At 33.0% G+C, this 15,673-nt stretch overlaps 1 protein-coding gene across 1 annotated transcript in view; it reads right to left on the bottom strand.

The window, feature by feature from the left end:
• The window catches only part of LPCAT (lysophosphatidylcholine acyltransferase), a 29,929-nt gene extending 24,554 nt beyond the window's left edge, over positions 1-5,375 (bottom strand). The window contains exon 1 of the mRNA XM_089248997.1: positions 5,220-5,375. Within this exon, the coding sequence (XP_089105123.1) occupies positions 5,220-5,227 (8 nt within the window). The 5' untranslated portion in view covers positions 5,228-5,375. The remainder of the gene's footprint in view (positions 1-5,219) is intronic.
• Between the last annotated feature and the right edge of the window lie 10,298 nt (positions 5,376-15,673).

Below are 15,673 nucleotides of genomic sequence, written 5' to 3'. Positions count from 1 at the left end.
TCCCGGGATATAACCCTCGGGGCCTTTTACCCGTGTGGGTTGGATCGTGCTGGGGAGAATCAGGGCTGTATCTTAGACTGGATGTGCAGAAAACCGTCTTATAAGTGAGGAAAATGTGTTTAAAAACCTAAATTTCAAGTTTTCTAACCAATCCGCATTGAGTTGCACGCTGCGACGATTGCTGTATCGCGCCAGTGTGATCCCGGGCTGACAGTTGAATGCAACAAATTATAATCAATACAATTTATAAAATTCTGATTATTGAAAATACTTTCCTTTCGTTTTAAATATTTCTTGTTCCTTTTTGTAATTACTCTATTTAATTTACGATCTTTTGACTATTTTTCACTTAAAATCAGCGTTCGCTAATACGCATCCAGATGCGTATTTCACTCCCTGGTATTTATTTTCACCCCCCCCCCCTGCCTCGAAATTTTCCTGGGAGTGAAAATACTCCTAAAAAATTTAGGTTGATTTTTTTTTTTTTGAAAATATATGTACACAAAACAATAAACATATATAAAGTGAATAATATACAAAGGGTTCGAGAGGTTAGTCGTTAGAAGCTTATACAGGCTTATTTGTAATTTAGCTCTGATCCCTGTATATAATGCTCGTTATCTACCTTTATTTTTAAAAAAGGGAGCTGACACCAAATCCTCCAGCCTTTTAGAGGCAGTATCTGAGTTCAACTTTGTTGTAAGCATTTTTTCTCTTAAAAGATATTTGGACTTGGTCGACAAAACCTTAGTTTTTCAACTCTTATTGAGAGGTTGAAATTAACGAAATTCCGAATATAAAAATTTCATAACAACCCTGGAATATGTTTGAAAGATTTCAAAATTACAAAAAAGAAATGAATATTACAGACAAATAAAAATTAAAAATATTCAACTTAGATCAAAATTCCATGAAAGCAAAAAAAAATTTTTAGACCCTGTTGAAAACTTGGTTTGAAGAAAATGCAGAGAACATTTTCATTGACTTTGACGCAGTTCTAAATCGTACGAATGACATAACATGTGCAAAAACTTTCGAGTCTAATGATTCAAAAACGAATTACAACCCAAGTTCTGATGAAGCAATGGACAATTTTATTTGTCTCTATTGTAAAGGAAATGAGAATACCTTGTATAAAGATGAAAATATACTTCCTAAAGAAGAGCCACTTAGGGAAGAATGTTATTTGTGTAAAACAACTACTATACACATAAATTAAAGGGATGAAAATGACAGAATTTTGCAGATATATCAGTAGGTGCAGAGAAGGTGGTGATAACACGCCTTTTATGCATCCAGAATGTAGAAAGTTGATCGTAATTGCCTTAACTTTGCCTCTTTCAACAGCATCATGTAAACGTGGTTTTGCGACATTAAATTGTATAAAATGAAAAAAGAGGGCCCGACTTGGTCTAATAAAGTTATCATGAGAAGGCCCTCCTTTCACTGTCATTTCACTGTGATATGGATTTTGAACTGGCTGTTAAGATGTGGAAATAAAAGAAAAATTGTTGAAAAAAATACAATGAGTATATAAATACATATATGCATACATATACTGTATATACATATGATTAAGTAAGTTGGTTCTTTTTTGTTACCTCATATTTTTTTATATATTGTTTTGTATCAAATCAATATTTGAAAAATATTTAACAAAAACCCTTATATTAAAGTTTAAAATTTCTGACGTATGTTTTCATTCATGTATCATGAATTTTATATAGGGTACGAATGCCTCGGCTTTTGGTGTCTTATATGGTTTTCACGGTATTTCAATTCAGTGACAAACAAACCTATACGTTGGCTGATCCAAATAGTTTGTCCACGAATTATCTTTCCAACCGTTTGACTATAGAAGTATATTTCATAACAAAAATTTTTCAAACGACGTGGAGTTGTTAAGAATATCGTAATATTTTATTTTTTTATTATTTTATACAAAATAAAGAAAATGAACAAATTTTTCTGGAAATTTTTTTTATAAAGTCCTCTAAAGTGAGCTAAAACTTAGTGAAATATAGAACTTGCTCTGACTTTATTTACAAAAAAAATAAATATTTTCAAATTAAATATTCATATAGATATTTGATTTAAAAATTTTTGAAATTCATCATCAAATTAAAGTTTCGAAATTAAAAATTGAGTACAAAATAAAAAAAATTAATGTAATATTTATAATAAATCCATCCATAACCCTATAAAAAATTATGGTATTCATTTACCGCACTTTTGGGCCCGCGTCTTTTGAAAACTTTTTGCAATTGTAAGTATACCCACACAAATCCGAAAAGGACCTAATAAAGTGCCAATAGAGATTCTTCAACCGATCAATGATGTAATAAAACTTTTTATCAAAACTCAACAAAACATAGAATTCAGAAACACAAACTTAACCTTTTACCATTTTTAAATTAACCTGAGTATAGATTTTTCATCATCGTAGAGATTTATCATATCATTTATCATTACCGTAGCATGATTTTGAAATCATGCTAAGATATATACGTAGTTGGTGATGATAAACAAACCTATATTTTCAAATCGATTCCTCGAATTTCTATGATTTGAAATGAAAATTATTTTCGTCTTTTAAACAGTCCAATGTTTCTGACGTAATATTACGTCGGAAGTTCTTGGAAGAAATACAAACATCATTCTCTTTCGCTTGCCAAGGTGTCGTCGATTTGAGATAAGAAGGTTAACCTTGAGAATTTTTGTGTGAGCAGATAAAAAAACACGTTTTTCTTTCCACTCGAAATCTTTTCCCTTTTTTTAGCTCCATGCTTGTCGTTGCTTGGGAGGTCGAACTTAGAATTATTTCGCGCGTAGAGAGAGGATTTAAAACTGACTAGAGTGCGTCATCAAATTACGAATGATATCTTATTAACTGTCCATTATAATCCACCCAATTTGTCGATAAGGTATGTATTACGCTTGAGAATTCATTTCAAATTGTTTATTTGATACATCAAATGCTGGTGACGCTCCTATTAGCCGCGTCCCTCACCAGGCCCGTCATTTGTGGGGGGGGGGGGTCAGGGGAGGGCCATTGCCCCCCGGCTTTTGAAAATACACTAAAAAGGGTATATATATATATATATATAATTATAAATGCATTCAGTTCTTTGTCTCCCCCCCCCCCTCCTGGAAAAAGTTGAAATGACGGCCCTGTGTCGCTCACACTACATTCGAGCAAATGTAACCAAAAGGCTGATTAGTTCTTTTTTTAAAATGTTTTAAAAGATCTTTGACTCAGTGTAATCCCAGTTTTACACCTGTTGATGCTCATCTTTTAATTTGATGTGAAAATTATATTCATAAATACCTTCTGGATATGCTCATAAATTCATAGCACCGTCGACTCCGATGCCACAGTTATACCCAGGGCTGCAACTAGATACTGGGTCAGAAGGACTCCCCCCCCCCCCTTCTAATGTTGAGGAAGGGGTAAAATTTTAAATTTGCGCCCCCCCCCCTCCCTGATCCAGTGCTCGGGACATCAGATCCGCCTGCTCCCCCCTTAGATGCTGCCTTGGTTGTACTTACAAAGGTATATAAATAGTCCCTATTACGTATCAAGAATCGTAATGAATAGTAAATTATACTGATCTTTTTGGTTTTAATTTTAAAACCTCTCGTTTAAAGGGGGGGGGGCGCAACACTTGTTTTAGAATGAGGAACGAATGAGAAAAATACTCATTCTTCGGCCGAAAATCTCTTCCTACTATAATGACAAATATTCAAGCATATACATCTCCCCATCTCCATTTTGCAAACCATCTAAGAAAAAAATCTGTTTTGAAAACAAGAATGCATTTAAAAAAATATCTAACTAGAAAAATCTTTTTATCTCTGATTCCTCGATGATCGTCAATGACGTTTTCCCAAGAAATTCCTAAGATTAGAGCTTACAGGGAATATCCATCTGTTGTTCTACTTATACGTAATGTTGTATAAAAGATTAACATGTTTGACGCTCCAACTTGCTCACTGACATGACTACTATACACACCAAAAAAGACATTTCCGCATTTCCCTCTCTTACTGACTTTCTCTTACAAAAATGCCCCATTTTTTTCAACGAAACTTGCTTCAATTCCTAATCTTTACCAGAACCAGGAATGAAGGTAATTTTTATGATTTATAAATTGTGTTATAATGAACATGACTATAAATATTTATCTCACACATTTGTAATATTTCATTATTTCCCCCGTGAAATACATTTTAGCAGACGCTTTGCCATTGTATTTCTCGCCAAAGGATATTTATAAAACGCAATATCTGGCAGTTTCGCCGACATTTGGCATCATGTTTGGCGAGAATCAGCGATGTCCTGCACACAATAATGTCTAACTGTAACTACTCCTATAGTAGGGTAGTTAAGCCTGCTCGATGGACTTAACCCCTTGACGTCACAAAGTGTTTGTGTTATATGTGTGTGTATTGCGTGTGTGTATTCTATGTTTATATTTGAGCACCATATGTTTGTAATTGAACATCCATATGTTAGTATTTGTGTATTCAGAGCTTGACAAATTGCAAAAAATCTGTGCTCCAGAACAATTTTTTTATTATCCAAAATTTTTTTACCCGAAGAAAAATTTTCCACAAATAATGCTTCTTTTTGATTTTTCAGAGCAATGACCCTCTTTCATGTTGGCAGATTCCAAAAATTTGCACTGCTTTGAGACTGCAACTTAGTAACTGCACAAAGAAAATTTTAGGCAGAAATACCAATTTTTTAGTCGCCATGGTGTCTTGGCATCTGGGATTTGTCCAGCCCCGATATCATATGCTTGTGTATTTGTGTAACAATAATAAATAATAATTAATATTATTTCAATTTCCCGCATTTTTCTCGATCTAATATATATATGGTCACCCTGATCATAAAGAAATAAAAACTTTATGCAGAGTATTTAATTGCCTCTGGTTGAATTTTTCGTAAAAAAAAAATATTTTAAAAACATCACTCGGTTATAACGACAAAATTTCGCAAAATCTTTCATGTCGTTGCAACCGAGTTTCAGTGAATAAGTGAGTATATCTCTTAAAAGAGACTAAATTAAATTCGAGTAATAATGATTAACGAGTAATTCGACGAATAACTGCTATACGATACGCGTTTTCATTTTATACCCTTAGTATTCGAAGGGCATCAAATTCACGGGACAAATAACACTTAAAAGAATCACTGAAATGATAAAACTTACCCTGCCATAATTCCCGAGCACGGTCGGTGGTGGTTTTATTTGCTCTTTAACGTGCAAACGTTGGTGATATCAGGATGACAGGACACCATGTGATCACACAAATAAATAAATTCCCATCAAGAACAGACTGATTCCATTCGAGGTTGGATTGAACACGTGGAGTGCGTAGTTGGCACTCACACGCATGTGCGCTAAAAAAAGCTGGAGAGACATTTGTTTTGTCACGTGTTGTGCCTCATAAAAAAAAAAATTAAGGCTTTGAGATTTTTTCTTCGCGCAATAATTCCACTGGAAGCGCACTTAGAAGATGAAAAAAATTTTGTTTGTAAATTTAAAAAAAATTATTTCTCTCATTAAAATGGAAACGTACTGTTAACTTTAACAATGCGGATTTCGGAAAAGATTTCCGATTGAAAAATGCTTAAATGATATAATCCATGTTATTCATTATTTTACTATACTTGCAGTATTGGTGAATATTTTCATTTTTTTTTTAAATTTTTTCACTTTATTGATATAATTTCGTACATAAATTAAAGATGAGAAGAAAAAATCATCCAAGGGGTCAAGTGATCCATGTACTGGTTGATACATTGAAATTTTATAATGAAGAATAATGAACGCAAGTACATACTATGTCAACTAAATAACGAAACGAAACGTGAAAAAAATAAACATAAGAAAACAAAATTTTTGTGAGGGAAAAAATTGAAAAATTAATATAGTGGTTGATATATGAGAAGAAAAAAATCAAAAATTTGTCTACCATACTTTTGAATGATTCACAGTATTTTTTAGCATCAGTAGGATGTGCAACTACATGAAATATGCATTGCATGATTTTCAGATTATTAATAATAATAAAATAAGTATATATAATGTTACAATGTGTAAGATCGAATTGATTTATAATTTAACTGCATAAGGAGCGCAGAACTAATCAAAAAGATACTCTCGATGTCACTGATTGAGAATAAATATCGCTTCATTGTCTTATGAAAGATAATAAATTAGTAACGTTAAGAATATCGGTGGCAAAGAGTTACATTTTTGGATGAGGTAAGTAAAGTGCTTCTTCAGAAGTATTTTGTGAATAAGTGTAGCGAATATATATTATTCAATATATTTTTGAGAAATGAGAACTGTTTAAAAGCAAAGCAAATTGGCGATTATAAATAATTAAAGTGCATTTGTAAAAATAAAACTGATGTAGGGAAAGGGTTCCTAGACTGGGAAAAAGTAGTTTTTAGAAAAAGAGTTTTGAAAAGTCATTTTTAATGAGCCTTATTGGCTCGTTTTTGCAGTTTTATCATTGATATAAGATTTGAAATGAAGTCGACATCCCAGACAGTTTAAAGCATAAAATAGTAGGGAATGAAATAAGGAGTAGTAAAGTATCAACATGAAAGAATGATCTATGGTTTAAGGTAATATAGTTTGTAAATTATAAAACTAAGTTTATTTTGCAAATATTTTACATGAGTTTTTTCCATCTGAGGTTATGATCAATATGAATACCTAGGTATTTAATCGTGGAAACCTGTTCGAGACTCAAGCAGTTACAAGTAGAAGTATTCTGGTAATTAAAACTTTGTTTTTGTTACATTTATTTCCAAGTCGTTACTGATAAACCAATTATGAATTATCAATAAATCAATGTTTATTGAACTTACCAGTAAATACAAATTCTTTTCAGAATAATGTGGAAGTGATTTGAACTGGATCGGGGCATCTTACAATACATTTTACAATACATATTACAAAAATACATTTTTGCAATGCTTGTCTGTTAATATGTTTGGTGAAATTTCGGACAAAAGAAATTGGTTGTGTAGAGATGAGGTAATGGTATGGGGGGGGGGGAGAACACCTAGCGAAAGAAAGTTAGCATGACGACCAAACGTCCCGTATTTACGAAACAGAATTATTATGTATTACATTATTTATTCGAAGTATTTTTTCAAACATGAGTCATTTGTTTATTTGAATGCTTTCGGTATAATTTTTCATATTATTTTAACCCCGAGGGGGGAAATGACGGGTGCCTCCCTCCCCTCCCGGATACGCTCATCATCTGTCGTCTTTACACAGATTGCCCTTCAGGAAGGTTTCGCTACATTTCATATTATTAGCGTATTTTCCTGTTGCGAATAATCCACGGCATCTAACTCGGACATCTGCCATTTTTACTCAAAATATGGAAAATATATGGCAACACCACTAAAACACGCATAATTGTGGAATCGTAAATACGTGAGGTTTACATATGACTCGGGACAAACGTTCCAGCAGGCACCAATACGTTAGAAATTCCTGAGAGGAATTTTTATGAGGTACATGCACGGTTAAGTAGTTTAATAGCATAATCAGAGGATTATTCGAGATTAAGAATAGGAATTTCTTAGTGTCGATTACATACTACTACGTCTCCCTCTGCAGTTATTTTTTTCTTCGATATTATAATAAAAATAAATGTTTTAAAATTTCATTGTTCAGAAATTGTTTTTTAAAGATTTACAGATGGTGCATGGATGTGAATAGAAAAGTCCACATTTTATCAATAAAACGTGACCAGAAAATCCTTTTATTCCTTAAAATGTCATCATTGTTGAATGAAATTTTTATACGCCCCTGCGGACTATACGACGATATTCTTTTCTCAAAGTAGGGAAATATGCATCTGCGGATTATGCGCAGGAAATTACGGAAATTTTGAATAAATGTCGAATAATCTGATAAAATTACGTATTTTGATAATAATATAATCGAAACTGTTTAATAAATTTTTAAAATTTTTTCTTTAAAGTTTTTACGGTTCATATTTTTTGGACGGGTAAATAAGAACTCTATATCTACTATAGAATTACAAGCGGCTATGATGATAACACGTATGATCTATACAGACTGCCCCAAATTGTTTGCACAGCAGATGTCTTTGCAACCGTTGACTTTAGGACACACACACACAATATTTTTAGTTACAAAAAGTTTTCAAATGACATGGTTACTTAAACTCTCCAAAATTTGTTTGAAGGGTCGTATACATAAAAAAATAAAGAAATTTACATTTTACGCAGTTCTCGTGTGCTGTATTTTCCAGTTATATTAAAATGTAGATCCCACTATAGAAAGTCATTTGCGAAAAAATTCACATTTTTTAAATGCAATATTTATCGATATATTAAATACATAATATCACTATGTTTCGGTAACTTATCACTGTGTTGGCAAGTTTTCATTATCTCAAAAGTTCCCATTTTTAGGGACTGTACACAAAAATAGAATGAACTCTCTCAACCATTTTATTTTATTTTTTCAATCACAGTAAATAACAATTACAGTTTCGACTATTATTAAGGCAATTATGGAGTTGAAACAACTTTGAATTCAATTTACATTTCGAAATTTGTGAACCACACCCTTAGTCATTGGCGGTAAATGCTCTGAAAGTTTCAAAGTCAAATATCTCAAATATAAGTTAATATTGTAGGGTTTTGTAAATAACATTTCAGAGCCACATTTCACTAATTTGAAGTTTTAGCACACACAGGGTCTACATCATAAGTTGATTTTTCAATTTTTTCATGAATAGGCTACGACCCGTTTTTAAATTTAGAACATTTCAAGTAACCGCACGTCATTTGAAAACTTTTCGTAACTAAAAGTATGTTTCTAAAGTCTAACATATCTGCTGTGCAAACAATTTCGGACAACCTGTATAGTTTTACAATATTTTGATTGATTTACGTAATATGGGAAATTAAGATATGAAAATTTGCGGATTTTTTCTGAACTGAAATAAAATCGGAATAATTTACGAGAATATGAAATTTTATTTTTTTTTATCTGCTAATCACTTAAATTATCATTACAAAATAAATGTTTAATAATATTTATTTTTTGATATTTCGCCTGCGGAAAAGCGTACAAAACAAATTTCTCCCTCTTATTGAACCTAACAACACACGCGCAGTTCAATGATTTCAAGGGCTGATAAAACTATGCATTAAACAAAACAGAATTTGATATCCAGACCAGATTCCATCTCCTAATAAGCCAAACTGACCATTCCCTTGACCCTGAAGCATGAGGGAGGAGGAAAAACTCAGAGGCGCAACCACTCTCTAATCGGTCATCAAGATAACATCCACATTTCAGTGGCAAGCAGAGGAGGCCAGTGGCGTAAGAAGGTCACTGCCCAACTTTTTTGTTTATTTCATCTTTTTCTTCTTTCAATGCATCATTTGTGTTTAAATTAGTAAATTTTCTATCAAAAACAAAGGAATACTGTCCCATAAACTGGGGTTACTTGTTCCCACAAAGAGGTTAACATTTTCGAACATTTCTTATCAAAGGGTAGCCTTAAAAACATTAATTATGCTGATAACCTCATTTTTACTACTTTTGTTTGTTTTTTTCTAAGATTCAAACCAAAATTTTAATTTTATGTATATATAAAAAATTATTGAAATCTAGGTTTAAGTAACCTCCGAGTTTGTGTTACTTGGACCGAAGCTACATTCCCCATGAAATAAACAATTTAAATAGGTAATGGGGTGAAGTAGGACCTAAAATCTGGAAATGAAACACTTGCAGACATTTCAGTTGTAAGAATGTTAATGTAATTTGATATTAAATTTGAAACACCCTTTTATGGCTTCTCCAACTAGTCGTACAAGGATAATAATGTATGAAAAAGCTACTTTGCATTGTAACTGTAAAGCAACTTCCTTTTTATTAATTTTTGTGGACTATAATTTTCTTTTTTATACATCGCACTTCTTCACTATTAAAAACGATTGAATGTCCAGGTCTGTGTGTTTAATAAGCCATTCTTCTCAATCCTTTGTATGGTAGACATACTTATTTTAAAGTGAACTGATGTCTCTTCCTAGTGCACCTCAGGCACTAGCTAGTGATGCTGCTATCTGTTGAAGAGATGTGGAATTATGTGTATATTTGCATAAAAGCAGACACAAGAGTGACTTAAAACAGTTTTTTAGTCTTAGGTTCAAGTAACTCCCCAAGGCTGAAGTAACACCAGTTTACGGTATTTTTATTTCTCACCTGCGCAGCGAATCTTCATTTAGTTAGAAAATTGACTGAATCTACGGGGTGATTATAAAAAAACTATCCCGACATATGGGCCCCTAACTATCATACCATTCACAGAAATTGCATGAAATTTTGGCCTAAGGTATTTTGAGGTATGCGCTCAAGAATGATATGGAAAACAACAGCGTCACTCTAACAGTTACGATTACAGTGAGAAAATTTCGAAGACATCAAATGGCAACACCAAGTTTTTTGTATTGGAATGCGATCTCCATACTGAAAAACACTAAATAGCGTTGGAATGGCACCTGTAGCACGAAAATCCCCGGAGCTAGGCAAGGAAAAAGTAAAAAGGACTTGCACCAGAGCATTAATGTTCGTTTCATTCGTCACACCGTTTCTTCGGCTGAGATCTCAGCCTGATTAGTCCTCCACAAGGTCATGTGGAAAATTTGTGAAACACAATAAAATGCTTTATTTTATGCTGCTTCTCTGTCCTTATTGGTTGTCCTCACTTTTAGCCTATCTACCGCCGGTGGTTTTCATGCTACAGCTGCCGTTCGAACGCTATTTAGGGTTTTTCACAATGGAGATCCCATTCCAATACAAAAAACTTGGTGTTGCCATTTGATATTTTCGAAATTTCCTCACTGTAACCGTAACTGTTAGAGTGACACTCTTGTTTTCCATATCATTCTTGAGCGCATACATCAAAATACCTTATGCCAAAATTTCATTCAGTTTCTGTGAATGGTATGATAGTTAGGGGCCCATATGTCGGGATAGTTTTTTTATAATCACCCTGTATATCTACGTAGTTTTATTCTTTATGAATCAATTTTCTCACGCAAGTTGAGACTTTATTAATGCAGTCGACGCTCGTTATAACGGCCCCATGTTAGAGTGACCATTTTATTACGACGACCTAGTTTAGTCCCAAATGTTTCCATATAACGAGAATACGATATGTTTTCCTTTTATTATAACGTCTGTTTTCGATGGAACGATTGAGGTCGTTATAATGAGCGTCGACTCTATATGCTTTATTTCGGTTATCACTCAGATCCCCTTGAGAAAATTAAAGATTCAGGGGTACAACAATATCGACGCTTGTTATAACGACCTTCATCGCCCCGTTGAAAATGAACGTTATATTGGAAGGTCGTGGTATCAAAAGGAGAAACATATACTCATTATATGAAACCATTCGGGACTTATTATACCGGTCATTGTAGTGGGATGGTCGCTATAACGTGGGGTCATCGTTTTTATTTCCACCGATGGAAGTCAGTGCCAGAATGAACGCACGCACAAGCTGCTTTGTATTCGTGCGTCACGGACTCACATCGATGAGCTCCAGGTTCGAACCCCAGAAACAGCACAGTGGTGGTCAGCCGAACTACGTTTTCTGTGTTTTTCCAGCTTCGAGGCTATCTGCGATTTAAAACAGCCTCTCCACAGACAGCAATTGGGCCCGCAACATTTAAAATTCAGGCATAAGGATAAACAGGCGAAATAACCTGCCACGTTGCTTCTGAATTCGAAAGACAGATGGCAACACTATTTCAACGCATGATGCGCGTTGAAAGATCAGAAGCACAACACATACAACGGCACATTCTGATATGTTCTTTAGCACATACGTTAGAATTTCCTCAGAGTAATATTTACGAGGTACATGTACGGGGGGTTTAGTAGTAGTAGTAGTATGATCGCACAAAGAAATAGCTATCGCCAAAAATTACCACATGGATCAGTTAGCGCACTAGCCTATTAATGAGTGACGTAAAAGAAGAGATTCCCGGAATCACAATAGGTGAGAATAGTTTGAAATATAGACAATAGTTTTGAATAACTTTTTGCAAAAAAGTTATTCTCACAAAGGGGTTTTTTTTTTTGTATAGAAAAAAAAGGTTCAAATTTTTGTCGATAGAGGACCAGGAAAACTAGTCCACCAGGAGTTATTGAGCTTGAACCTTTCTTCAATCTCTTCTCTGTCTGAAACGTTCATAAAGCTTAAGCCAGTGATTCGTGGCTGAAGTAAAGCACAACTTCACCAATAGGGCTTTATCCACCAATGTTAACACCTCAATGAAAACCTTGTGCAAGTGCCAATAACAGGACTGCGCTGTTAGTTGTCTGTCACCCTTTATTTCATGACTGTGATTTGCATATTTCCAGTGATATAATTTCGTACAGCGTCATCTATTGATAAAAATCCGAACTAATTTTTCTGTAAAAAAAAAAAACCGCACACACAAAAAACCTCTCTTGGGCTGGTATTACACTATAAAAGTTTGCTAAAAGTCCTTTTATAAAACTTGAAAAATGCAGCCAATCAAGTCACCGTTTGCATTTTCTAGAATGTAACCAATAAGGTTATTGGTTAGATTTTTCAAGTCTTATAAAAGGGATTTTATCAAACTTTTACAGTGTAATACCGGCCTTGGTGAGAATAACTTATTTGCAAACTGCTTTCAAAAATGCAGTATATCAATTCCTGTGATTTTTATGAATTTTCAAACTATTTACGAATTTATCGGACACCCTGCACATAATCATCGAAATACGTTTTTATCACAAATTTCACCAATCGATCAACAAAATGTGTTAAGAAAAATAAATGGTTTTTTTTTTATAATTATGCAGTCAGTTCGATTTATCATACAACAGATTATTCAAGTCGAAGTGACCTTTTGAGGATGCCTCCGTTAAAAAAGTTATTTGGGGGTTTCATTCGTACGGGCAACTGTAAGACCAGTTTCAAACTTAGATACGAAATGTTTCGTTATATTTTTCGATGGAGCACGTAAAATTTCAGTTTCAACGAATCGATGTGAAATCAACTTCTATGATATGTATTCATACGACACATGGCTACATGCGATCTCTCGTTATTTGAAATCAGGGACACGATCCTGGGGGAGGAAAAACAAGGACCCCTGAATTACTGCATTCCAGGGATTAAAATTATTTTATCACATCAATAATTATAGTCAGCATTCCAAGACCATGAACAGTGGCCTTTAATGCACGGATCTTCACCCTTTCAGACATGACGGGCCAAATTGCAACTTCTCACGAAGCCCACGGGTTACCATTTCATGTAATTTAGTGACAAGTAGAAGGGGCCCTTAGAGAGTTAAACAGGAAAAAATAATAATTGAAGACTATGTATAATAATAATGAAGCACTTATTCTGAAAGTATTTATTTTATTAATTATCAATTTAAATTCGTTCTTAAATATTTTCTTCACTAATTCTGAAAATGTTTTTGATTATTAATAGGGCTGGCCGATTAATCGGGCGGTTAATCAATCAATTGTTAATAGCGGTTAAAAAATTTAGTTGAGCTAGTCGACTTGATCAATTCGATTGAAATCTACTTAAAAGTTTGAAATTTACGGTAACTTGATTTGTTCAACGAAACCAATTGTATGCCTAAATTATGTACTTACAAATAGTATTATGGATAATTGATCATATATTTAAAAATATTTGAATCAATATTTTGATCACATTTTACGCATGTGGAAATGCAATTCGAATCAACGAAAGCTGATGACTTAAATTTATCGTCTCCACAATGAGCAGTAGTTTTTCCTATTCTTGGCACAGCATCAGCTCCTCTGCTCGCATGTACAATTTGGGGAGTTTCGATGTAGTAAAACAAGCAACAGTATAATCGAATGTAGTTTCGAAATCAGTGACCGATAAAAAATAAAAAAAATTTTAAAAATTTAAAAAAAAAACACAAGATCGGAGAAACTCCAGAATTTGACAAAATATATTAAGCATTTTAAATTGCTTCAAAAGTGAGCAGTTAATTCATTTCTCAATTTAATTTCCTAATCTCGTATTCCTACATTCGTTTACATAGGGTGAATAGGTGCACATGAAATGGATAAATACATTTTTTATAGATTTAATTAATATTATATAGTTACAACTAAAAATTCGATTAATCGGTTAAAAATTTTTGATTAACCAGTTAAACATTTTAATTGATGCCAGTCCTAATTACACCTCTCCAGCGTGGTCCAACCCCTCTGGGTAAATGACTTACATTCCACCAGGGACAGAGCCTGGACCACGACTGGCCTTTCAGTCCTAATTACAATTACTGAATAAATTAATCTGAGATTAATTTTAATCTGAAATCACTTTTTTTAAGTGATTCTCTAATTATTTAAAGGTATTTAAACTAATTAAGAGTAAATTTTTTTTATTATTTATAGGTAATTCTGAAACTATTTTTCTTCTCACAATATATGTTTTAAAATTATTTTTTTCAATAGTTATGAAATTACTCTTTTATTGATTGTGAAATAATTTCTATCAGAAATTGCGAAATTTCTCTCTCATTGATTATGAAATAACCTTTATCACAAATACCTTCTCTCATCGATTTATTAGTTATATTTTCACTAATTCTGAAATTATTTGTTTCAAAATTCTAGAATTATTTTATTCATTTATTCTAAAAAATTATTTCTTTCAATTATTCTAGAATTATTTTATTCATTTATTCTAAAAAATTATTTCTTTCAATTATTCTAGAATTATTTCTTCCAATTATTCTAGAATTATTTCTTCCAATTATTCTAGAATTATTTCTTCCAATTATTCTAGAATTATTTCTTCCAATTACTCTAGAATTATTTCTTCCAATTATTCTAGAATTATTTCTTCCAATTATTCTAGAATTATTTCTTCCAATTATTCTAGAATTATTTCTTCCAATTACTCTAGAATTATTTCTTCCAATTATTCTAGAATTATTTCTTCCAATTATTCTAGAATTATTTCTTCCAATTATTCTAGAATTATTTCTTCCAATTATTCTAGAATTATTTCTTCCAATTATTCTAGAATTATTTCTTCTATTTGCATTTAACAATTATTTTTTATTTTTTTCATTAATGCCACAAAAAAAATTCTGAGGGTCAAATGGGGTTCACGGATCATCCATTTAAGACCCCCCCCCCCCTGCTTTAATAGTGGGGATCAAACAAGCACCCCTCCCACAAATTATATAAAAACATTTTTAATATGCATGCGAAATATTTTAGAATGCCCAATTTTTTGTCCCAATGGGCCCTTCCCCCCAAAAAAAGCTTAACGCCCCCCCCCCCTTCCCCAATTCGTTAAAACTACCACAGTCACTTACCTTCTATTGCAGACGCGCTCTGTCAACTGGAGAATCCAAAAATAAAACTGAAGAAGAAACTCGGCGAGAAGTGTAATGTTATATCAGGAGAAAAGATCTGCTTATTAGTAAGCGATAATATATCCAACTGCTTATCTCAAGCTGTCCGCCAAGCTGAGTATTTATCTCCCTTATATCGAAGAAATATGCTTACTAAAATCATTATGTCTCCTGTTTTCTTTTTAATTG

This window comes from Pholcus phalangioides, unplaced genomic scaffold, assembly GCF_987345545.1.
Source record: "Pholcus phalangioides strain wild (caught in Gottingen) unplaced genomic scaffold, Ppha-v1.0 ptg000021l_1, whole genome shotgun sequence".
NCBI classification, from domain to species: domain Eukaryota; kingdom Metazoa; phylum Arthropoda; class Arachnida; order Araneae; family Pholcidae; genus Pholcus; species Pholcus phalangioides.
Note: the sequence above shows the minus strand (reverse complement) of the source record. Positions and strands in the feature narration are given on the sequence as shown.